General features: G+C 40.0%; 1 protein-coding gene across 1 annotated transcript in view; it reads right to left on the bottom strand.

The window, feature by feature from the left end:
- Positions 1-308: 308 nt before the first annotated feature.
- Positions 309-23,913, bottom strand: part of FAM91A1 (family with sequence similarity 91 member A1) — a 29,731-nt gene continuing 6,126 nt past the window's right edge. Inside the window, exons 6-24 of the mRNA XM_033063296.2 lie at positions 23,393-23,506; positions 21,364-21,454; positions 19,056-19,118; positions 17,877-17,983; positions 17,071-17,109; positions 16,851-16,963; positions 15,864-15,982; positions 15,329-15,441; positions 15,036-15,122; positions 14,512-14,644; positions 13,697-13,845; positions 13,151-13,285; positions 10,900-11,013; positions 8,921-8,993; positions 7,600-7,749; positions 6,152-6,259; positions 5,766-5,889; positions 4,660-4,729; positions 309-3,337 (exon numbers count right to left, since the gene is read on the bottom strand). Of these exons, the coding sequence (XP_032919187.1) occupies positions 3,161-3,337; positions 4,660-4,729; positions 5,766-5,889; positions 6,152-6,259; positions 7,600-7,749; positions 8,921-8,993; positions 10,900-11,013; positions 13,151-13,285; positions 13,697-13,845; positions 14,512-14,644; positions 15,036-15,122; positions 15,329-15,441; positions 15,864-15,982; positions 16,851-16,963; positions 17,071-17,109; positions 17,877-17,983; positions 19,056-19,118; positions 21,364-21,454; positions 23,393-23,506 (2,079 nt within the window). The 3' untranslated portion in view covers positions 309-3,160. The remainder of the gene's footprint in view (positions 3,338-4,659; positions 4,730-5,765; positions 5,890-6,151; positions 6,260-7,599; positions 7,750-8,920; positions 8,994-10,899; positions 11,014-13,150; positions 13,286-13,696; positions 13,846-14,511; positions 14,645-15,035; positions 15,123-15,328; positions 15,442-15,863; positions 15,983-16,850; positions 16,964-17,070; positions 17,110-17,876; positions 17,984-19,055; positions 19,119-21,363; positions 21,455-23,392; positions 23,507-23,913) is intronic.

Genomic DNA, 23,913 nt, shown 5'->3' with positions numbered 1-23,913 from the left:
ACACCACATGGACAAGTGTCTTCAAATAACCAGCATCCAAAACTACAGGTTTAGGTGTGGCTGGAGGAGATGCAGCATACACAATGCTCTTGTCCTTCCCCTTCTCCTCAGAAGTTAAGTTCATGCCATGGGGAAGACTACACCAGAACAGAGGATATGCACTGGAGAAGCTGCTTTTCTGCAGAACTCCATGTGTACTGGGGAAAGACACTTAATGACATTTGGTGGGCTTGAGCACTACAGTGAGAGAGGGACATTATTCTGTGCCCAAGAATAAAACTACTGCATGAGAAGGATTCTGCACATGGTTTGACCTACACCACAGTTTATTTGTAAACATTTGTTACATGTGTCAATAATTTAATTGAACACAGACTTTGTACAATTCAATGTATAATATAAACAATGTCACACTAGAAGAGCACAACTGTATTCAGTTACAGTTGTCCTTAAAACTTCCAAAATACAAACCATTTGAAACACTGAACAAGGGAAAATTTGAGAACAATGAAGGAAAAAAGTGCAATAAATCATGATGAAAAAGACCTGAAAACAAACAACACACTTCTTAGCTGGCTCCTGAACATCTTCAGGTATATCCATCTAGCTTCAATACTACTTGTGCCAGAGCACAAAGCCAAGCTGCCTTCTGCAAGCTAAAAATTGTGGTGAAACAGCAACTTAAAACAGCTTTACAATGTGTGATGCATGTGATTTTCCCCACGGTCAATAAAACTACCTGAAGAAAAGAAATTGATTTAATTTGTCTTTATTTGCAATACAATATAAAATAGATTCTTTTGGTATGAAGATCTTTGAGACCTGCTGGGTTTTTACACCATATTTAAAATAAAAGTCACATAGTTTGAAGCCTCTTGACCATCCCAAGTACTGGTGCTGTAGCAGAGTTTGAGGAATTTCAATAGACTTCTTTGGTTGCAATTTATTCAGTAAACTTCAGATATGCAGATTTGAGTATTTAAGCTCCTAAACTAGTGCTGAAGCCCCAAAATTAGAGTGGTTTGAGTTCTAAAAAACTGCAACACATCTGGAATTTTTACCATTAACTGTAAGTTTTATGGGTATTAACCAACTCTGAGGAGCAGGCTACTTTGAGAAACTTTACTTTAGACAACTTAATAACAAAGGATAATATCCTTCACTTAGCAACACTGAAGAATATGCAGTGAGAACAGTAAGTTTTCATCTATTTTCAAACTTTCATACAACTTGCACTATCATTACTTTACATACTAGTACAGATAGTGCATGGCAAAATTTAATGCAATACAGCAAACTAGCTCACCTACTGCAGCTCACAGGTGCACTTAAAGTAACATCTACAGCCTTGAAAGTGTAAGCCATCACTACTGCTTAATTCCTCTACAGTGCCAGGTATTGGTTTCATCTCCATGTAACAGTTCTCACAGTAAAGGTTTTCTCAGCCATTTCTAGCAGACTGACATCCAATTCCTCTTCAATTTACTTTGAAGGAAATAAGGCAACCTAAAAACCACTCAGGAGAGTATGTCCAGTACAAAAAGTCACAGTAGTGTAAATGATCAACTTTATATGGGCAATGTAACTGTGATATATATCTGGTAAAATTCCAGAACAAAATTGATGTAAGAAAGCAGCACTGAGCAAACAGACTTCCAGTTCTTAGAGCACAAGTCCTATGCTTACACTTTAGAAATGTACATAAAGCCAGTGAAAAAGAATGGGATCTTCACAGTTGTAAATTAAGTCACTGCATTATCCTATACATTTGTACATTTGACCTCTTCAAGCTTTTGATGTTTTTCTAATGCAGAACGGGATACAAACCTAAATGTTGCCATTTTTCCCCTTGCTGCTGTTCAGCACCATCTGTGCTACAGATCCTTGACCCACTGTGTATTGCAGGATAGTAATGACAGGGTGGTTAAGTCTCATTTTAAGTTATGACTATTTAAAACAAGGTAGTTCTAGTAAAGAAGGGAGCTAGCAGAGCACCCTTAAACTACACTGCTCGTCCTCCTTGTGCGCTAAACGGAACAGACTTCTTTAAGCTGGCAAAAAGTTGTTAATACCTAATATAAGCAAAGTAAAGTCATGCTACATAAAGTTATCCCCTACAAATAGAGCCAGAACACAATTTTAGATGAAAAAGCTTACTGTCAATTTTTTTCATGATCAACAGCTAATAGTTCAAGGAACACAGATTCACTGAATTTTGTCTTCACATCCTCTGCTGTTATATTCCTTTGCTAACAACTGATGTGAAAAATTAAGAGCTCTGCTCTTTCAAACATTAATCAACTGGACAGAACTAGTTATCTACCTTCAACTCAATTTATGACAACAGGAGTTTGCCCACAGAAATCATTGCCAGCTTCAAATTACAGCAAGAGACTCTCGGCAGGATCAAAGACACTCCTGGTTTCATACCAAGAGGAGGATGAATCCATTATCATTAACAACTCTGCAAACAGACATAACCACCTCAGATCTTCCACAATTCCATACCTCCACCAAATACTGACAGAGATGGAAGTGCACCACTCATCTTTAAAGTGGCCTTAGGTTATCAGCAGGACATTAGAGTCTGCACTAACTCAGCCTTCTTCTTCTATTGTACTGATTTGTCAAGGCCCCACCGTTAAGCTGAACTACAGAATTCAACAATCTTTAATGCCCCATATCATCATGATACTTTTATTTAATCAGTTGGTATCACTGAGCTTTCAGAGGAAGAGCCAAATCTCTTACCTTTATACAGAAAGTAATACAGTACAAAACTAAACAGAATTTATGTCTGAGTAAGGAACATAGAAAACTACTATTGCAATTTTGTGGTGACAGCATAGAAATTTAACAATCATCAGAAAGCCTAGAAAGGGCATGTTTAGTTATAAAAGAAAGATTGTCTCAAGATAAAAATAGTGCTGACAGCTAAAAAGCTCTCTGTTGCAGCAAGATACGCAGTAATGAGTAACAAGTTCTAGACAGTTTAAGTACTTCCCCAATACTGCAACACAACACATTTTTGTAACACTACTCTTACACGGGTTATGCTGCAGCAGCAGTACACTTCTTAGTGGTTGGCACTAGGAATTAACCGTAATAGAAGAAAGGCATTTAGTGATCAATGCACAAGAACCTCTATTTGACCTGTTCCCTAGGTGTGGTTGATAAAAACTGAGGAAGGGGCCCATCCATTCCATTCAGACAATACACCTTCCTTGAACATGAGATTCTTGGCAGGAAGAGGGACACCCAAGTCTGCAGAAATTGGCTGCAGAAGTGAAGTTGAAGAACCAGCATCATGGAGCTGATCCAGTGTTGAAATACCTTCCTAGAAGCAAAATGAAAAAAATATGTCTTGAAAACAAAGAATATGACAGGTTAATCTAATCTGCAAATACACTTTTAGTTTCTGAAGTGTGTTACTATAATCCAAAGAATATCAAATAATTATGGAAATAAAAACAGAATAAGCAAAATGAAATAAGCATACAGATGCCTCAGCTCCATCTTTGCATATATGATTTGGTTCCCAAAAACCTTCAGGGAAGCTTGAGACTGAAAACTGAAGACCTAGAAAAAAATGAAGGGAAATCTCTAAAATCTTCAGGACATCTATCAGACTGCTATTTATCCTGTACCATGCCAAGATGGAAACATGTATTTGGAGGCAATTACCTGACCATATCCTGAGGGGTATTATTTCCCAGAAATTTGGTTTTCTCATTCTAAAACTCACATCAACTCCTTTTTTTTTCCTTTCCATGGACATCATATAAGAAAGTATATTTCAGAGATAACATCTAATACATTAGGACAGGAGTCACTTGAGACTGACAGTTGGTTTCAGGGCTTCAAACCTACTGGGAATCTCCAACATTCTGATCAGGAGACCATTTCAGGATGACACTATCCATAACACAACCAGGTTAAGTAACCTGCAAATTCATTATCTTACTGAAAACAGAGTTTAGAGAAAAGTGTCATAGGACAGAGCAGCTAAGCAACACTCCATGTTACACATGGACATGGCTTGCTTCCATGCATAGTCAGAGCAGGCTGCAGACCTGCCATTCCTCTTTGCTTACTGCACAAGCTCCCTATTTTTTACCTACCCTCCTAGAAATTCTCACTGAGTATGAAGTTTTACATATTTATACTCATTGAACACTAAGGTCTAGAGGATCTTAGGACAAATACAAAAGGAACTGGCATGAAATCCATGTTAATATTTTTTTCCCTAAGGAAACATTGACTTGAGAGACACATAAATTTAGCATCTCCCTGGCTTGCAGTGAGTCTCTCCACCATATCCAAGCAGCCATCACATAACCAGAAGAGTAGGCTGTGATACAACAGGAGGAGTGAAGGACAGCTTTGCTGAGCAAGTGCTATAAAAAACAAAATAATTATGCACCAGAAGCAACCACAGAGCTGAGACAAGTATTAAATGAGGCTGGGAAAGGCATAGGAAAGTACTTGCTTTGTCCTTCAAGCAGCACTTGAGTGCTTAACACAGTTACCATTTAAAGAAAAGACAAATAAACAAACCATGTATGTTTTCATACATCCAAGAAAGGCAAGTAAGAGGGCATGGGAGAAAGGGATCACAGACCATGCAGAACAATTAACATCTGGATTACTGCTCCTTACCTGGAATGAGTGAACAAAGTTAAGGACCTGAAGAGACAGCTTTCTACTGGAATGTAGGAGTTTTTGAAGGCTGTAAAAAACAAAAGAAGCTATGGTCAAGGTACACAATTTTTTACCAGTAAAGCACCCCCATAATAACTTGCTCACAAATAACTCCAGCAGTATCTAACATCATGTGACAAAAGCTTTCACACATAAAGCTTGATAATACTGTCACCACTGAAGAGGTGCTTGACTCATCTGTTCTTGAGTCTAGTCAGGTAAAAGCTATTTACCACACAATTTACACTGAATAAAATGAAACTACTGCAATGGAAGCATATTATTTTACATAAAATAAGTAATATATTAGACTCATTCTTATCTAGGACAGTCTGATAACATGATTCTTAAGAAGTTTATTAGTGACACACTGTTAAAAGCAGGTCAACTACTACAATAAGAGCCTTAAGCCTTATTTTCAATCAGTCTTTTGATTTCCAGAACTGTGCCTTAGGGGAAAAAAAAGCCCAAAAAAATAATCCACAAAAAGCCCCACCAATCCCCCCACAAAACAAAAGAAACAAACCCCAAAATGCCACTGCTGAAAGAATAATTTTTCATAAAGCAAAGCTGCAGCAAAAAGAATTAAGATAGCTGGATCATAAGCCACGACTAAACTTATCAGGTATGATTCCAACAGTAAAGAAAATTTATGTAAGAACTAAATGCATTTTACATCAAAAAATCACCAGCAAGCCTTCCTCCCCCACTCCAGAACAGTTCAGAGGAAGGAAAAAAGTCTGTGCTAGGCTGGGAAAGGAAAATGAGTAGGAAGGCACCCAAATTTACTTTTTACCTGGTCCGCTTATAGACAGTTTACAACAAAGAATTAATTTTTGCTTTACAGAAACCATAAAAAAAAGCCTAATCTTAATGTTATCACAACTGAGGACTAGTTGTAGGCATTTATGAGCCAAAAAACCAACTCCCTTACACATCAGAATTAGCCACTCTATAAACAGAGCTCCATTCTGGTTTATAGTCATTGAGTTGTAGCTACCTCTTTTTGCAGTAGCTCCAGACACACCATCTGTTAAATCTGCAACAAATAAATTACAGCTCACCTTTCTTTTCTACATAATCCATGAGTGGCAATTTTTCTGCAGACTTTCTGATTCAACTCAGAACTGAAAAGTGGAATGCCAAAGCATAATTCCAGGGGAACCCATTCCAGTTCAGTTGTGGGTCCTACAGAGCGAAATACAAGAGATAACCAAAGTGTAAGAAAAAGAAAGCAAGAAAGCTCATTCTGGGCTCAAAAATCTCAGATTTGGATCCACTAGACAGTTCATGCTTTTTAAAGACAGCTCATTTACTGAACTGCTCAAATATTTAAGGGAATCTGAGGAGGAATTTCACATTGGACTTGTCCCAGAGAATAATCAAACAATGAATTCAGATCCTTAAAAACAAGGTAATGTTTAATACAAGCCATTTGTCATGTTTTTACCTTCAAGGCTTTGCTTGACTGCAGAATCCATTGAGGGTTCTTCTATTACCATCTCGAATGATTCTGTGCTCCCATTTACATCAGATCCTGATGCTAGCTCAGTCTCTCCTAAAGGCAAATCAATTCTTACATAAACATGCATATGAATAGAAGTTTAGTTAGCTTTGCCCAAGGACTGTAAGCTAAAACTGGAAGAAGGGATAGGAAGAAACAAAGGGTCAGACTCATTTTGGGTCTGAAGAGTTATTTAGGGATCCTCAACACCTATGACAGATTTAAGTTCTGGCATATAAAAATGATACTATTTATTTTTAATATTTGAAAGAGTATTTTTTCTTTATTGATTTTTCTAGTTTCATCATTTATCAATCTGCATTTCATATTTCTGAGCCAGTCTCAAAGAACAGTTAGGAAGTAAGCCTACTGATAATAGATTTACACTCAAAATGGGTTCTTATCTGTGTTGAATAGTACAGTAATTTCACGAATACAAGCCGCACTGTTTGGACCAAAATTTTGCTCTCATACCGTGAAAGCGGCTAATATTCAGGTGCGGCCAATATGTGAATAATTTTCTGACATTTTCAACCCTGGGAGTGCAAACCAAGTCAGTGCAAACTGCAAAGTCGAGCTCCTGCCAGTAAAACCCTGCATTTACGCGGTTGTTACAAATTGATACTCTGTTGTGCGGCGGGTGGAGCTGCTCTGTGCAGGCAGCACAGGGGGTGGGGAAGGCGGGCAGCTCTCTCCTGCTGGCCCCGCGGCCCAGGGGAAGGCGGGCAGCTCTCTCCTGCTGGCCCCACGGCTCAGGGGAAGGTGGGCAGCTCTCTCCTGCTGGCCCCGCGGCTCGGGGGAAGGTGGGCAGCTCTCTCTGCTTGGCCCCACGGCTCGGGGGGAGGCAGGGGCAGCTCTCTCCGCTTGTCTCCGTGGCTTGGGGGAAGGCGGGCAGCTCTCTCTGCTTGGCCCCGTGGCTCGGGGGGCTCCCATCCCCGCGTGCCGCCGCTGCAGGAGCAGGCAGGCTACATCCCTGGCTCCCATGGCCGCCGCAGGTGCCGGCGGGCTCTGTGCCCTTCCTGCCGCCGCGGGGCAGCGCCGGGCCGGGGTGACCAAGCCCTGTCGGCAGCCCTGAGCCCTCATGGCCCGAGCCGAGCCAGTAAACCCCGCCCTGCCGCGATTCTGTTACTAATTGGCAACTTTGTTGCACGCGGGTCCTCGCTGCGAACGACAGAGCGGCTTATACTCGGGTGCGGCTTATTTATGGACAAAAACCGAAATATTTGCCAACACCTGGCGATGCGGCTTATACTCAGTGTGGCTTGTATTCGTGAATTTACTGTATTTTGTAGAGTTACAAATCAAATAATTTAATCCTTTGGTCATCTTTGCTTAAGTGATTATATGTGAAATTAAGGTGACAGAGATAAAAAAGACAATTATTGGTAACCAACCTCTTCCATCAGAAGCATCACTCAGCTTTCTGTTAGTACGTTGACTTGAAGGATTCAACATTGTGACATAGCCACAAAAATGCTGCAAGTCTACTTTGTTTCTCAGTATTTTTAAAGCTGTATGAATGCCCATGTTCACACGAGAGAAGTCTAAGGAGGAAACAAAACATATTCCAGTGTACTTTAAAAGAGGCCTAATCCACATAATCATGTGGTCCTCTCTAGGCTAGGGTAAGTTTTTAATTTGGATTTTTCCTACTTCTAATGCTCCATCTTAGTAATCACATTGTTAGATATGGGTAACACCAAGCATAAAGTGGTATTTTATAGTACAGTAATAGAGTCAAGGAGAAAGAAAAACACAAACAATCTCTCTCTCCTACACAGACACATTCAGACAGTAGAAATGGCAAGGTTCAGCTAGGAATCAGTGTTCAGCCCTTTCAGTGCCAGAGTCTTTTAGAGCAGTTTCAATGCAAGATACATGCTTCAAATATCTGAAATGCTGAACAATTAGAATACAGCATTAGAGCTTAAAAAGAAATTTCAACACCAAGTTGATCGTGTCAGAACTTAAGAGATTCTAACTTCGGGTTTCTTCTATCTTGATACTAGATGAAAAACCAGACATTGTCAGGGAGAGTAAATGTAATAGTAACAAATTTTGAACCTAGTAAAAACTAAATTAGGAAGCTAGTTTTATTTCCACTTGGTCCAGACTTTTCTAAGAGGTAGCCTTACTTGACAGGTCTCACTTGGTGAGGTTATAGCCTCAACTATGCAAAGCTTCTGTCCTATTCATCAAGAACTATTGAGAACTTGTAAATTCCTGCATTTCAAAATGAGTTGAACTAGGCAGACTTTGAAGGAATAGATTTTGCTAGCAAAGCTTTTCCTGACAAAAAAAATCTCCATAGGAGGTTTCTATTTATAATGATCAAAATAAATTTGTTCAGTTTTGGTCTCATCTGTCTTACAGTTAAGAAATGCTCAATGTAATATATGGAATCATTATTTACACAGTTAATAAATATGCTAGTTAATAAGCAAGAATGCACAAAGGAAAATTCAGAGGTATTTGTGGAAGTTACTTCTTTACATCTGTGTTAGGAAATAAGAGAGGAGAGAAGATAGAAAGGGGAAGGTGATATCACTAAGCTCAGAACAGACTTGTCAACCATTTAAAACTTTCCATTTTCTCATATGACTCATTAAATCAACAAAATTTGTTTTAAAAGCATTACTGCAACCTTATTGCACAAGGTGATGTGCAGCAGATGTGTAATGTAATGTAGCAATTACATTGACGATGATCCATTACCTCCCTGTTGCTCAGCTTCATCAAAAGGGAAAGGTATGTGCATTGTTTCTCCCATTCCATGCATGCCATGACCCTGAACATCAAGAAATTAAATTAGGAACAGAAAAAATACTCATCAGCTTAGCTCAGTCCTGCTTGTGCTCCCTTTTAAGGGAGCCAAGCTGATTAAACAAACAAATTGAGGTACAGTAATTTCACGAATACAAGCCGCACCAATTTGACCAAAATTTTGGTGGAAACCCGGAAGTGCGGCTAATATTCCGGGGCGGCTAATCTATTAACAAAATTCTAAAAGCTGCCAACACGGAAGTGAGAGCCCGCGGCAGCCCCAAGCCAAGCTGGAGCCCGGGCGGCCCCGGCTGAGGTGGGAAAGCCTGGCAGAGGCGGGGCCAGCAGTGTGGGGGGGCGGGTGGCAGAGCCTGAGCCAGCAGGGCGGGGCAGGGGGGGCGGCAGAGCCCGGGCCAGCAGGGCGGGGGAGCCCGGGAGAACTGGGGCTAGCAGTGCAGGGGAGCATGGCAGAAGCAGGAAGGCCGGCGGGTGGGGCTGCCTGGCAGCGGGGGAAGCCCAGCAGAATCGGGGCCAGCAGCGTGGGGGAGCCCGGCGGTGCGGGGGCCTGCAGTGCCGGCCAGGGCGAGGAAACGCGGCGGCGGTGCAGACGGGAGGGGGCGGCCGGCGAGCCTGGCAGCGGCGGCAGCGGCTGGCCCGCCGGCAGGGCGAGTACGTTAACGCAGCGGCGACGCGGCCGGCATGCCTGCCAGCGGCGGCAGTGCCTGGCCCGCCGGCAGGGCGACTACGTTAACGCAGCGGCGACGCGGCCGGCATGCCTGCCAGCGGCGGCAGTGCCTGGCCCGCCGGCAGGGCGAGTACGTAAACGCAGCGGCGGGGCGGTGCTGACGGGAGAGGGGGGCCAGTGAGCCCGGCGGCGGCTGCAGCACCACCCGGCCGGCCCCGTCAGCAACCATGAGCGGGCTGAGCCTGCCTGGCCCCGCCCCGAGCCAGTAAAGCCTGCTATGCCGCGATCCTGTTACTAATTGGCCAATTTGTGAAAGCTGCGCACGGATTCTCGCGACGAACGAAAGTGCGGCTAATATTCGGGGTGCGGCTTATCTATTGACAAAGACAGCAACATTGTCGAGGCACCGGGGGTGCGGCTTATAATCCGTGCGGCTTGTATTCGTGAAACTACTGTATTTATGCATTACACATCTTGCTTAGCTGAAATAATGAAAGTACCCCACCCTTAAAATGCATATGGTAAACACAGTGAGGTTATGTTTCACTGAAGAGGAGCAATTTTTCTCTCCAATTACCGGCCAGAAAAGCATTTTCTAAAGGCTGAGCAATTCTGGAGCAAAAGGGACTTCCCACTCCTGCATACAGAACATTTTTCAGCAGTCACAATCTACTTACAAGCTGGCCTTTGAGAATGTGTAATTTTATGTTTGTTACAACATTAAACATCTATTTATTTAAATAATTCTGAGATTGAAGAGATCTTGAGCTGAACCAAAGAAACTGATGAGGAAACAATTTTAATACTTCCAAATAGAAAAACCCAAGCTATTCTGCCATTTGTGATAAACAGCATGTCATGTTCATAACTTTACTGTAAGAACTAAATACCAAACAGTTTGAAAAGTTATATTTCTTAGGTAACAGCTCATAATACCAGTTACCTTGTGTCACTGCTGTCTAAAAAAGGGTCTTGTGGACCCTTTGCTTTCAACCCAGTTTACTATCTCCCCTGCTTTAGCTACCAAACTCATTATGCTTGCCCATAATACAATAACACATACATAATGTGAATTCAGTTCAAAGCCTGTATCTTAACCTGAAGCACAGCAGCACTGCCTACAGAAGTTATTTTTCAGCTCTTGGCAAAAGTCTAGCTCTTCTACATTGTTAATATCCTCTACCACAGAATAGCTTAACTCAAAAAATTATGCAGGTTTTCATCATTTATACAGAGCACTCTGTACCTGAATTAGAACAGCAGAATGAGTTAAAGCATCATTCAACATTGTGAGCACATTTGAAGTCGGAACTACTCCTGGGTCGTGACCCCAAGACGTTATTAGCAATCGATCATAACCCTGGAAGAGAGAAATTAAGAGTGTATGCAGTAGTAATGAATTATCTAAGCACATAAATTGAAATATTACAGTTAGGAATTCACATATAATTACAACTAGGAAGTTATCATAGGTAAATACAGCTCTACAGTGCTATACTTGGAACCAAGGATCACTCATGTTTGTATTCTTGGTAAAGACAAAAATTTGCCAACCTCAAAGTTAAGACGCTGTTTCGGACAGGAAGTATCTGTCACCAAATCCTATAAAGGTATCTGGTAGCAGCCTTCTAGCAAATAAGAGATCAATATACTCCCACATAAATTTAAAAGAAAAATATAAGTTGGATTAACTAATACTATCAGCAAAGAACAAAGATAAATCAATCCCCAAAAAATCTACCAAGGCCAGTATAGGGAACAGGAAGACAAAACCACTAAATAACTTCCTACATTCTCAGTTTTCAAGATTGAATTCCACTGCATCTCTATAGGATTTCTAGAAATATCTTGACAGTTCCCTAAGAAAATAACATTACAGAACAGCAGCAGGAGAGAAGCACTCATATTCCCATAAAGGAAAAAAAAATCCAGACTGGTAGATTATTTAGTTCAATAAAATCTTTCCTGTCAGCAAGCTGAAATTCATGCAATATTCTAAAGTTTTCCAAGGCTACCACACTGAATGCTTCTTTACTAACAAAAGTGCACAATCTGTACATGAATAGGTGGCTTAAATAATGACAAACTAGGGTTTGAATCAAGGTCATTACCAATGGCCTTACAAAATGCCTTCTGTTTTAGAAGACTTGATTCACTTAATCCTTTGTTATCTTACAGCGAATCTTAGAAACACGGGTATCTACAAAATTTTTGAAATCATAAAGGGAAGGAACACATGCAAGGTTTGAGGAATGGAATCAACAAATTCTAGTGCTAGAGAGGACTGTTGACACAGGTACACCAAAGAATGCACTCCCTCTCTGAATGTCTCCAAACCTTTCTAATATATTTAGTTCCTCATGTATCTACAGAATGAAAAAAATGAGACAAAAACTTTAGATGCCTCTCGGCAACTATAAAATTGAACAATAGTATTTTACAAATTCCATTGTGAGCAGCAAGACCCAAACAATGCTAAATGCTCACAGCATTTCAAATCTAAGTCAACAGATACAAAGATTTTTTTTGGTTCAGGCAAGTTTAGAAGTTGTCATGGCCACTTCCACCTACATTTGTCTAATATACAGAATACCCAGCAGTGCTCCTTTGTGGTACATTTTTCTTTATTAGTATCTCAGGGACAGAAAGGGAGAAGGCAGCATCTGAAATCTTTCAGGCAGAAGTTGTGGGACTCCTTGCCAAAGCACTGTATGGATGCTAAAAACTTAGGTGGATTCCAGGCTGGAAGGAATTGAGGAAATCAAGTCATCAGTGCAGAGCCAAGATTCAAGTCACACTCTCTGTGTATAGAGAATCACATGCAGCCAGGAGTTCCAGCCCAGAACATGCAGGGGAGTGGAAAGGTCTCACAAAGAAGTATTACATAATGTGCTGCTTCTTCCTGCTTCCAGACACTGCTACAAGTCAGGCTACAGGGATACAAACACCTTTTTTCCAACCTAATGCAACCTTTATTAAATTATTCTGTCATTTAAATTTTTGGGAGGATTGCAGCCAGTAACTCCAAAGTCTCCAGCATAGATTGGGACAAACTGGAAGAGGTCATGTTAGCCATATTCTAAACCAGGTAGAATTATATGTAGAAGTGATGTCTCTTGCACAGTGCTAAAAAAGCACAATACACTAGGTCTCCATCTTTTCACACACCTCTTCTACGTTTTTCTAGCGCTCTCTGTGGATGGGTTAAGAAACCAGTTTTAAGAATACAGCACCACGTTTTACACTAAACTTGAAAGGGCTGGCATTACATATACTGGAGTCACATTCTGACAAAGGGAGAGATATAAGTAGCATTCCTTTTTCAGAACTTTGAAAGAAAACAAATTAAGGTGCTACATAAAACTTGTTTCTAGCAAAAGGAACATCATTTACAATGAATTGTACCTCTGACTTCAACTTTTATCTCTAAATAGCATACAGCTATATCTTTGAAACACTTGGAGAAGGAAGGGAGAAGGAATCCATACACAGACTACCTGAAAAACGTCTGGGAGTTTTCGAAGACGTGTTCCTTTAGAGAGCAACAGGGAGGGTGGCCCTTGTCCAGTTATATGGTATATGTACAGTTTGAACCAAACTGAACTGACTTCTGGTATTGCAGGCCCAATATGCTGAAGAGAGATTATTCAAGAAATTACAAATCACTTCAGATTGCAACCATCATTCATACAGATTTAATTTAAGAAGCAACAGTTTTAAAGAAATGTAAGTCCAGTTTTTGAGCACTGAAGTACAAATGTATTACCCTCCACTAATTATATTTTAGGTACTTAGTCCAGTGACACAAAAGTCTTCACAGAAAGATGACAGTAATACATTTTCTATGACTCTAAATTCAAGAACAAAATATCTGTCATTGACTCTAACTTGAACAGAAAAACTATTAATAAGTTAAACAAATTTAATGTACTAAATATTCACATTTTTCCTCAACTTAACATTTTTATTAAATTAATTACAGTGATATTCTACATGCTAATAGTTTTGTCACTTTAAAAGGGACATCTGACAGATATTTTCACCTGGGGTGTACAGCTGCTAATAGGTCGAATTTCATTGGTGAGTGGTGCCATGGAAACCAGCAGGGTGTAATTTTTGTTGAGAACTCTGCTGCAGGTAGCTGGATCCAAACCAAGCAAACTCTCACATCGTAACAGGTCCAAGGGGAAGCCTATGTTCAAAATAGAAGATTCTTAAATTAATCACTTAAAATGGAACATACAAACACAAACTATGATTTCAGATTTTCCATTCTCAGCTAAGTCATGAATACAGTATTTTCCATGATGAAGTTTTAAACAATTAGGGTGAATTTAAATAAATCTGTACAAAATTTTAGCAATTCTAGGCATACATGTCTGTCTGACACCAAACTGCTTCCTCACCAACTAAATGAACACAGGAAATAAGCACAGAGATGCTGAGAACGTTAACTAAGTTATAAAAGCAAAACCTAAAAAATTATCCCCATTAGAAGAATACATTCCTTTTCATGGTTTGAAAAAAGTTTCTTTGAAAGAGCAGCTGACAGCTGACTCTTCTATGTGGCTTTCAGAAGCATGTGATTTGAAACAATCTCTTTCTCAAGTTCAGCTTTTCTTGCCTTTATTACACTTTAATCTGTTGCTCTGGATCTTGAGTGCAAGCTTCGGCAACCAAACCTGCCATTCAGCAAGCAAACAAATTCAACACAGGCTCAAAGAATCATGAAAAATATTTCAAAATATTTTTAAACAAGTAGGATACTGGTTGCTACAAGAGCAGCAAGGGCAGAAAGCTGAGTCCATGGCAGACAAGCAAAGCAAGTTAGAAGGATTTCCAGACGTGCTCACAGTACCATTATTTGGTTGATCAGGTTGCACAGCCTGCGCCCCCAGGTCTTTATTGTGCCGCAAAAACAGTATCGTGTTCCTCAGCGTAAGGGCATGATCGAAGTATCGCTGTGCTTCCCCTTCCCCTGTGCTTTGAACCTAAACAAGAAACAAAACAAATCAATTATAAAACAGGAAAGATGAACAAATTAGCATTCTAAAGCTTTGTAACTGAGTCATAACCCTGCACCATATACGCAAAGGTGATCTACAGCAACTATTAAATGAAAAGCAGGTCCTGGCCATGCTAGTGGAATGGTCAAAAAGTACACAAAGACAATATTTATCAATCAGAACCATGACTCATTCTTTAGGTAAAAGGATAGAAGTGTCCAGTCATCCTGACTGGTATGAAATGATATAGCAATTAACAGCACTTCTCCTACATTATTCTACAGTTGTGCTTCTAGAATTATCTTTAGAAGGTGAAGTTCATCCCTTAAACACTTCAAGTGCTGAAAAGCATTTTGTCAAGCATGTAACAATTTACCTTTTCTAGCTCCACCAAGAAGCTGTCAAGACTCTCATCTGATAGTTTCCCAACTTCAAACATAGTGACCGCATGACTTTTCAAGTTCTGGAACAACAAAACAGAATTGAGAACGTTTGAGAACAGAATGGGCAAGTAGAAGTTGTATTAAGCAAAACTACTACTTAACAAATAATACAGAAGACTCTTTCAGTATTTATTTTTCAAATAAAGCTGTATTATATTGATGTCAAAGTAATTTAAAGCTCTACATATTTATTCTTGGCATAATACATCAAACAATTTGGACATACTGGTGAGAGATTTCCCATCATTAAAAAGGCAGTGAGAGTAGAATCAAACAGGAAGGCAATGCGCTTCGTGTGTCCACTGGACAGGTTCAGGCTGCTCACACTGGCTGTTTCAGCTAATAGAAAACAAAAAGGAAGTAGATGATCACATTTGCTCTATTTAAAAATATTATTATCAAGCTTAATCAAATCTAATAACAAAGAAAAAACAAAAGGAAAAAGTTAGTTATTGCCTTACCAAGTAAAACAAAATTCCCTTATTACTGCTAAACTAATGATTAACTTAATTCAGAAGTTGCTATCTTTGTGTTAAGTTTATATCCACAATACAGATCAGTCTCATCTTCAGAAAGAAGTTATTTAGCTGAAGACTCTTAAACCAAGAAGTAGACACCACCTCCCCCACTTTTGTCCATATGACAAAGGGATCTACATAATCTGTGTTTCACTTGTTTCTAGATCTCTTTACAGGCTACACCACTCTATAAATATATAAATAATCAATCCTAATGAATTAAAATTTACTGTTAGTGCTAACCTGGATCATCTTGACTGTTGGTATCAGTATCTGTTGCTGATGACCCAGCTTCCTGTATAGGACTTCTGTTTTCCCCACTGTCCCATGAAAGCAGCATCTTTTGAGGATCCAAAGTACTCCTATTAATGTGAATTAAAATCCACATCAGTCACTGTAGCACCAGAGAAGCATCTCTGCCTTCCAGTGCTAGTATTCCATGCACAGGCAGACCCAACACAAGCCTTTGAGTCAGTCAAGTTTAATATCCCTCAGGGTCCTGCTTTAGCTTCAGCAGAAAGGCTTACTGGGTGGGCTGAAAACACTAGATTGTGAAAAGATCTTAAAAAAAAAAATCAAACCCTCATCATTGAAGAATCCAATGGAAAAAATCTAATCCACTTTGTTATCACAGTTTGAAAAAGCATTAAAGAAAATAGGCATAGCAGTAATTTAAAATGGCTTAGCAGACACTGACCTGAAAGCACCTAACAATTCCTAACTAATGCAACTTGGCTTTCAACTAGCAGAACTCTGTTGACTGGTACTAACAGCACTTTCCTGGGAAGTGATATAGAAGCACACTTGCATGAGAGTGTCACTGATAGAACTGCAATTGGTCCTGACAGCAAACTCTGTATTCACTGCCAGCAGTGCCAAGAGCCTCAGCCTCTGTAACAGCACACTGACACTGTTATTTCTGGCCCAGGAGTCTAAAACAAATGCACGTTCATCTGCTGGAAAAGTGAGCAACTAGGTACCTAGAGATCAAAAAGTCAGTATTAAATAAGAGCACCAAATGGAGTACTCAGAACCTACAGGCTGAATTACCATTCCTCATGCTCAGATTAACATGAGGATCACGTAGTCTTGTCATTATACACATTAGAAAGCCAAGTGAGATTTGTTATAGCAGAAATCAAAAAAGGCAACAAATAGCTTTAAAATCAGATATTCTAAGTTTTCCCTTCAATGAGCAAAATAAGCCTAAGAAAGAGTAAAGACACTTACTTCAGTCTGTTTACTGAAGGAACATTCTTCCATGATGGATGGAGATTATCCAGGTTTATTACTTGGCCTTTTTTATGAGCGAAGCCTAACCGACAGTACATGGACACAGCATTCTGCAGAACACACACACACACAGAGTAAGGAACTGCTGCATGAAACCAAGGTTGCAAGACAGTGAACTTTCTGTATCCAGTTAAACAAATGTATTGTACACACATACCTTTACTAAAGATAAGTCAATCTCTAACACATTCGCCAGCTTAAAAATAAAAAAAGACAAGAAGACGAGTCAGCAATACAGTATTAACAGGGCAAGCAATCACTATTTGTGAGATTTGGCATCTTTTTATTGGTCTTATTTCTAAACCCAGTACTGCCTGTACCGGTAGAAGTAATTTTGTCTGCATCAAAGATGATGAAACAAGAGCATGAAACCTCGTAATTGTCCCACTTGAAAGCATGCAGAAGAAATATGAGGCTATCTTCCACTTTGTAATTTCTAGGCTAACCATGCATGTATCATTTTAAGTTAGTCATGTTTGTCAGAAGACGCACAAAGAGGAAAACAAATCATGGATATATTTAATGGGTACTTCTCAGGTATTTATTCAGCAAGTTTTGAGAAGATCTTATGAAAACATATTTCTCATACTCAAACTATGCTTATGCAAAAGCTACATTCCAATTTTAAGCCAACACCCTGTGTACTTTCACTGCCAAAGAAAAAATTACTTGAACTTTTTTCACATTAGCAAAACAGACTTTGTTCTAGTTCTAACTTATATAAAAGCCTACTTCAGTCAACTCTGTATAAATTCATCACAGATAAAGTAATTGTTTCACTGAACTGAAGGTACTCCTTCAAGACAGAAGCACTATAAAAGCTACAGGCTGAATCTTAAGCCTGGCAGTAGGTCTAAACAAAATCACTGAATATCAATCAGCATCTCTAAGTATTTTTACCAGTGTGCTTTAGGCCACTTTCAAGTACTCCTATCTCCCTGACACAGGTTAAGTTTTACTTACCTCTGCCACATTAGTATGTTCATCTATTGAAACAAATATCTTGTACAGTAGTGTTTCAAAGTAATCACCTTGCACTCTGTTCATCACAAAACCTTCGAGTGGTGGCACTGAAATAAGAATTACTTTCAAAGTTACAATCTGGTAACTTAGTTTATTGAACTGAAACTGTACTAAAACAGAAAAATTAGTTTACACTTTAGTTTTCATTGTACCTGCAACTTTGAGGATTTCCCAGGCACAAAGAATAAAAACCTGAAGATAGCATATGAGGTATTTAAAACTCCCCCACTCCTTAAGTAATGCTTGTCAACATGTTTTCTTACAGAAACTAAAGCCATGCTACATTTCATCACAGCCTTGCACTTCCCAGCTCATCAACTACACATAATTTCCAGTGTCCAGCCCATAAAATGATTTTGTAATGTGGATGGAGATTAAATCACGACTGTGATTGGAGTAAGACATGAAAAAACCCACAACACCCACATACTCCAGAACTGAGACTTCCAGAGCAATTATGTAACAGTAAGTCTCTTGTATTTAGAGGACTTCACTTAAATGATCTCTATAAGCAAAGCCAGGTACTTTTGCATGACCAAGTTCCAAACAACTTACGCCCTTGCAGACTATAGTGAATTCAGAAACCGCTGAGACCTCTCACAGCATAACAAGCTGCACAAAGGCCAGCCCACATGCTGTGCTAGTTTATGCTCCTACACAGTCTCCAGGCACAGTCTGTGACTAACTGAGGTGACAATACCCATGAAGAATAGAAAATAGAACTGGTACCTATTACAACCTTACATCTGTCTGGAAAGAAGTCAAAAACCTATGTATGTTTGGTAAGTAACTACAATTCTCTACGCTATTCTTCTTTATCATTACAAACTTATAGGAAGATACTTACTAATTCATGACATGACTCCCAAAAAAGAATCTCATCTTACCCAAAATATTCAATATAATCTAAGAATTCAAGCTGTAATAAATCCTATATACAATAAAAAAGATGTTTTAATAGGATTGAAAACATTTAGTCAGTAAAGAGTTCCATATCTCAAATGTTTTGTTTGGGCACACACATATATGCAGACAAGCAGTTTCCAAGACAGAGAATTACAGGGCAATTGAAAGGAAACTGAGAAAACACAGGTATAGGAACATGAAATATTTACTTACCTGCAATACAGCTATCATCAGATATTGGTACATCAAGGTAAATAAATCCTTTGTTATACAAACCTTTTTAAAAAAAAAGGAAAACATTTTAGAAAAAAAGTATTTTTCAAAATACTGAAAATATAAAGCAGACTTCCCACATCAGCATATTCAGATTTTGAGTAATTTTTCCTAATAGCCTCCCCATTAAAATATTTCTTCATAATGCACAGATCAATAAACCACACCTAATATCTATCAGGTGCCACCCTAGAGTTCCTCACTTGTAGCCTGATGCAGCACACTTGGAACTCTGCAAGTACTTCCATGACAGCACAGCAAAAAAAACAGATTAAAACAGCTCCATTAAAAAAGCATGAGCAAATCTCTACCTAAATGTTAACTTCATGTTCAGCATCATCACTGTACTGTCAAGAAGCTGGGTTTTTATCTTCAATTGGCTTTGTCAGATGAGGATGCTGGCTACATTTGGCTACTCAGACCAGAAGTCACATCTGGTAGCAAGGATACAAACTAAAATACATCAGTTCTGGTGGTCCTTACTAGTCCTTGCCACACAATTGTTGTTTACACAACTGCAAAAGGAAAATCTGGTGCATTTTCAGCACAAAGAATCAGCAAAGCTGCAGCAGATATAGACAGACACTGCATGCAAGGACAACAATATGGTAAACATTTAAATTGCATTTTCCCAGCTTGAAACTGATTTGAGCACTAAGCATCTCAACAGACTTCTGCAGAGAAGCCAGAAAGAAGTTCTTAAGAAAGGGAAAAAATTACGGTATGATTATCTTTAGAGTCTAAGTTTTGTAACAGCTATCACAGAATTACAGAATGTGCTGAACTGGAAAGGACTCATCATGATCATGGAGTCCAGCACCTGGCCCTGCACAGTACACCCCAAGAATCACACTATATGCCTGAAACATTCTTGAACATTAACTATACTTTAATGGCAAGGCATAAAGCATTTGCATAGCAAATATAAGCCAAATTTATTGTCTGTGGGTTCTTTGGTGTTATCCAAGATCAGTGCATCTACACAGTATTCATTACAGTGGCAGTGAAGTTACCAAGAGCCCTCAGGTGAAGTGCTACTGAACACCTGAAGTGAAACTATCAGGATATTCCATACACACAGAGAGCTCAACTACAGTGTGGGCCTGTACAACTATAGTCTATCTAGATAAATTACCATCCTCAATCAGATCTTAAATAAAATGCCTGCATTGACCCATCAACTCACTTGGATTCACGCTGATTCACTGTTCAGCTCTTGCAGTAACATACTCAGCTTTACAAAACGCTTTAATGGGTCAGGATGAAATTACAAGTCATCAGCATGCTCAGTGTTTTACACTGTCTCTCCTCTAGATTCAGCTCTTATGATTGATATATCTCTATTTATAAACCAGAAATGTATCGGTGGCATCGTAGTTTGGACTCAGCAGTCCTCTTTGCCAAGAAAACATGATTCTTCTCACAGTCCCATTACATTAATTGTATGTACATTCTTTTTCCATACATTAGATCCTTCTAAACCTACTAAATCTGAGCTGTAACACTCTGAAAAACACCAAACCACTTATAAAAAAAGATTATGAAGCGGTTTTGGAATTCAAGTTTTATTAAGCTTTACATTGTTTCAGATCCCCTCAAGAGTATGAATTTCACCTACTTGACTTTTGTAACTGTTTTGCTCCGTTCAGAAACATGCAATGAAATTCTGCCTCAATTTCTCATTAAAAACTGTAGTGTGCAGGTTTGAGTGCTTGTAGTAAGCCAAGCCCCTGCAGACAAGACTTTTCAAGGAGGATTTTATCAGCGAATTTTTACTCCCTAATATGATTTGTCTATACCTATTACTTGTTACTCTGAAATGGGAGGCCAGTAACAGCTGCAGATTACCGTGAAACAAGACAGCCTCATTTTATGATATTAAAACAGTAGAAAAATCAAAAAAACTCGCCACTGAAAAGCAAGGAGTGCAGCTTAATTACTCTGGATTATCAATTCTGACATTTTTAATTTTAGTTTCTCTTGTTCTCATCTACATTCTCTTCCCCCACAACCTTATACTGACAGCTTCTAATGAAAGAATTTGTTGACTCAAACAATCACAGAGCTTCTAACTGTTCACCATTAAACCATTTACAAGATCTAGACTGCAGTCTGTACAAGTTTTTGAATATTTCCCTCCAATTCTCCCTTTATACCTCAGCTGTTTACATCACCTTTATTCCTAGTTTCCAGACACTACTAGAATTCACTAAGCAAAGTCTAAACAGAAATATTCATTAAAACTTACTGTGAACTACATTGAAGTCTAATGAACCAGCAAGTTGAGGACCTGAATCAATTATCTTATCAATAGCAGACTTCTCTGATGTAGTACAAATCTAGGTTAAAAAAAAATCTTATTAGTTCCTTGTAGAAATGAGCCTATGCAACTTAATACCACTCAAAAAACTCCCAAACACTAAAGCCTCAAATCAGCCATAAGTAATATAAGAGTATAGGGAGTAACCCACATTCCTAACCAAAATATTTGCACTGAAGTATTTACTGCAATTCCTGATAAAAGTCTCTAAATTTTTTAGCTCGTCCCCATACAAAATTATGCATGCTCCAAAAGGAAATTAATTGCACAAGAATTTGGCAGGTGAAGTCCACAGTATAACAGATTTGCTCTTTAAAAGCTCCAAACTGAGTGTTCAGCCACACAATTGGAATAATTTTAGAAAGAGGCCTATTACAATATCAAAGTAACTGGTTTCAAATCAACTACCCTGGGTTGCTGGATGTCCGAATGTGACTAGTCTAAGATATTTCAAAAAAGAGATTCCATCACTGCTTTAAATATGTTCTAATCTAAACAAAAAACTTCTAGAGAAAACAATAAATCCAGATCAAATGATAGTTAAAAAAATCTGTGATAAATGAAAGCAGAATGAGGATGAAATAGTAAGTCATCTCACAAGCTTTTTATATGCAAACAATCAAAAACTACAGTAATTTCACGAATACAAGCCGCACCAATTTGACTAAGATTTTGCTCCTAAACCGGAAATGCGGCTAATAATCAGGAGCGGCTAATACAACCTCAGAAGTGCCAGCCAGAGTGCTGAGCCGAGCAGCTGCAAAGTCGGCATTTTGCGATTGTTACAAATCGCTACTCTGTTGCACCGCAGGTGGAGCCTGGCTCCCTGTAGGCAGCACGGGGGGCGGGGAGAGAGGCGGGAGAGCTCTCTTTCCTCCTCTGCCACAGCCCAGGGGAGAGACGGGGGGGGGGGGGCCCGGCGCCGCCATTGCTGCGGCCCGGGGAGGAGAGGGGGGACCCGGGCCGCCCCTACCGCGGCCCGGGGAGGGGGGGGGAAGCGCGCGCCGCCATTGCTGCGGCCCGGGGAGGGGGGGGGAAGCGCGCGCCGCCATTGCTGCGGCTCGGGGAGCCGACGGGGTGCTTTGTCCCCGCCCGCCGCCGCCGCGGCAGGAGCGGGGAAACTCCGTCCCTGCCCGCCGCCGGCGCCACGGGCGCGGGAAAGCTCCGTCCCCGCCCGCCGCCGCTGCCGTAGGAGCGGGGGAAGCTCCGTCCCTGCCTGCCACCGCGGGGCAGCGCCGACCCGGGGTGACCGAGCCCAGGGGCAGCGGCGGCCGGCCCCGAGCGGCAGCACCGGGCTGGGCCACCTGGCCCCGTCAGCGGCCCCTAGCGGGCCAAGCCTGCACAGCCTTAGCTCAGCCAGTAAACCCCGCCCTCCCGCGGTTCTGTTACTAATTGCACGCGGGTCCTTGCTGCGAACAACAAAGCGGCTTATATTCGGGTGCGGCTTATCTATGGACAAAAACCAAAATGTTTGCCAACACCCAGTGATGCAGCTTATATTCAGTGCGGCTTGTATTCGTGAATTTACTGTAAGCAGACACAAAGAATAGAAGTAAAGAAAATATAAATCAAATCCACTGCCATTCTGATACTAATTACAGTGAAGTTGAAGTTTCAGTCAAAATCAACCTCTCAGGGCTTAAATATGAAATTTAAGAAAACATACTTTGTTGCTTGTTCCCTACAAATCATAGGATCATGCACATAAGTTACCACAGACTGGCTGATGAAAAACAACCTCTACACTGTACCTAATGCAGAAAGTACAAAAGGGAGAGGGCAGAACATGTCAAAGAAAACATCACCATTTGCATTAGTTCCAATCTCTAAGATACTCATAAGAAAGTTGCTGCAAATTTGGAACACAATCTTTGTGTATTTCACATGAAAGAAAGCCCCTGCCTTCAGGGACTATCAGTATTATCCAGATTCAGAGATGCAATCCATACTACAGTACCTTGATGTCATCCTCAGTGATGTAACCAGCCTGCACGACCCACCACGCTTCTATAGCGATCTCCACAGGCTTCACAGGTAACAGATCATGGGCACTTTTCCTTCTGAAAAATTTCTGCAGTGGTACAGTCCATTTGAGATAGTAATAAAGAGCACTTCACATGCACAGACATTCATTTACCTTTATAGAAACTGATCTGTATAAACATCCATTTTTAAGTACAATATATTTACAGACTGGAGACACACATGCTATGAGTGTTGCAATTTAGCAAAAGTTTCTCTCCTCTCTCAGATCACAGAAATAGAAAGGGGAAAAAAATTTCCATCTGATATTGTTAAATCTTCCCATAAGCTCATCCATATTATGTTGCTAATTAAAATCCACACTATTCCATCATATTAGGATCTAGCCCAAATTTTAACTATTTGTGACATTTTCTAATTTGAGCAGTATAGAAGTATGGTATTTTAAAGAAATTCAGTGATTTCAAAAAACACATTTTAGAAACATATTTTATT

Source organism: Catharus ustulatus, chromosome 1 (genome assembly GCF_009819885.2).
Source record: "Catharus ustulatus isolate bCatUst1 chromosome 1, bCatUst1.pri.v2, whole genome shotgun sequence".
In the NCBI taxonomy this organism is placed as follows: domain Eukaryota; kingdom Metazoa; phylum Chordata; class Aves; order Passeriformes; family Turdidae; genus Catharus; species Catharus ustulatus.
Note: the sequence above shows the minus strand (reverse complement) of the source record. Positions and strands in the feature narration are given on the sequence as shown.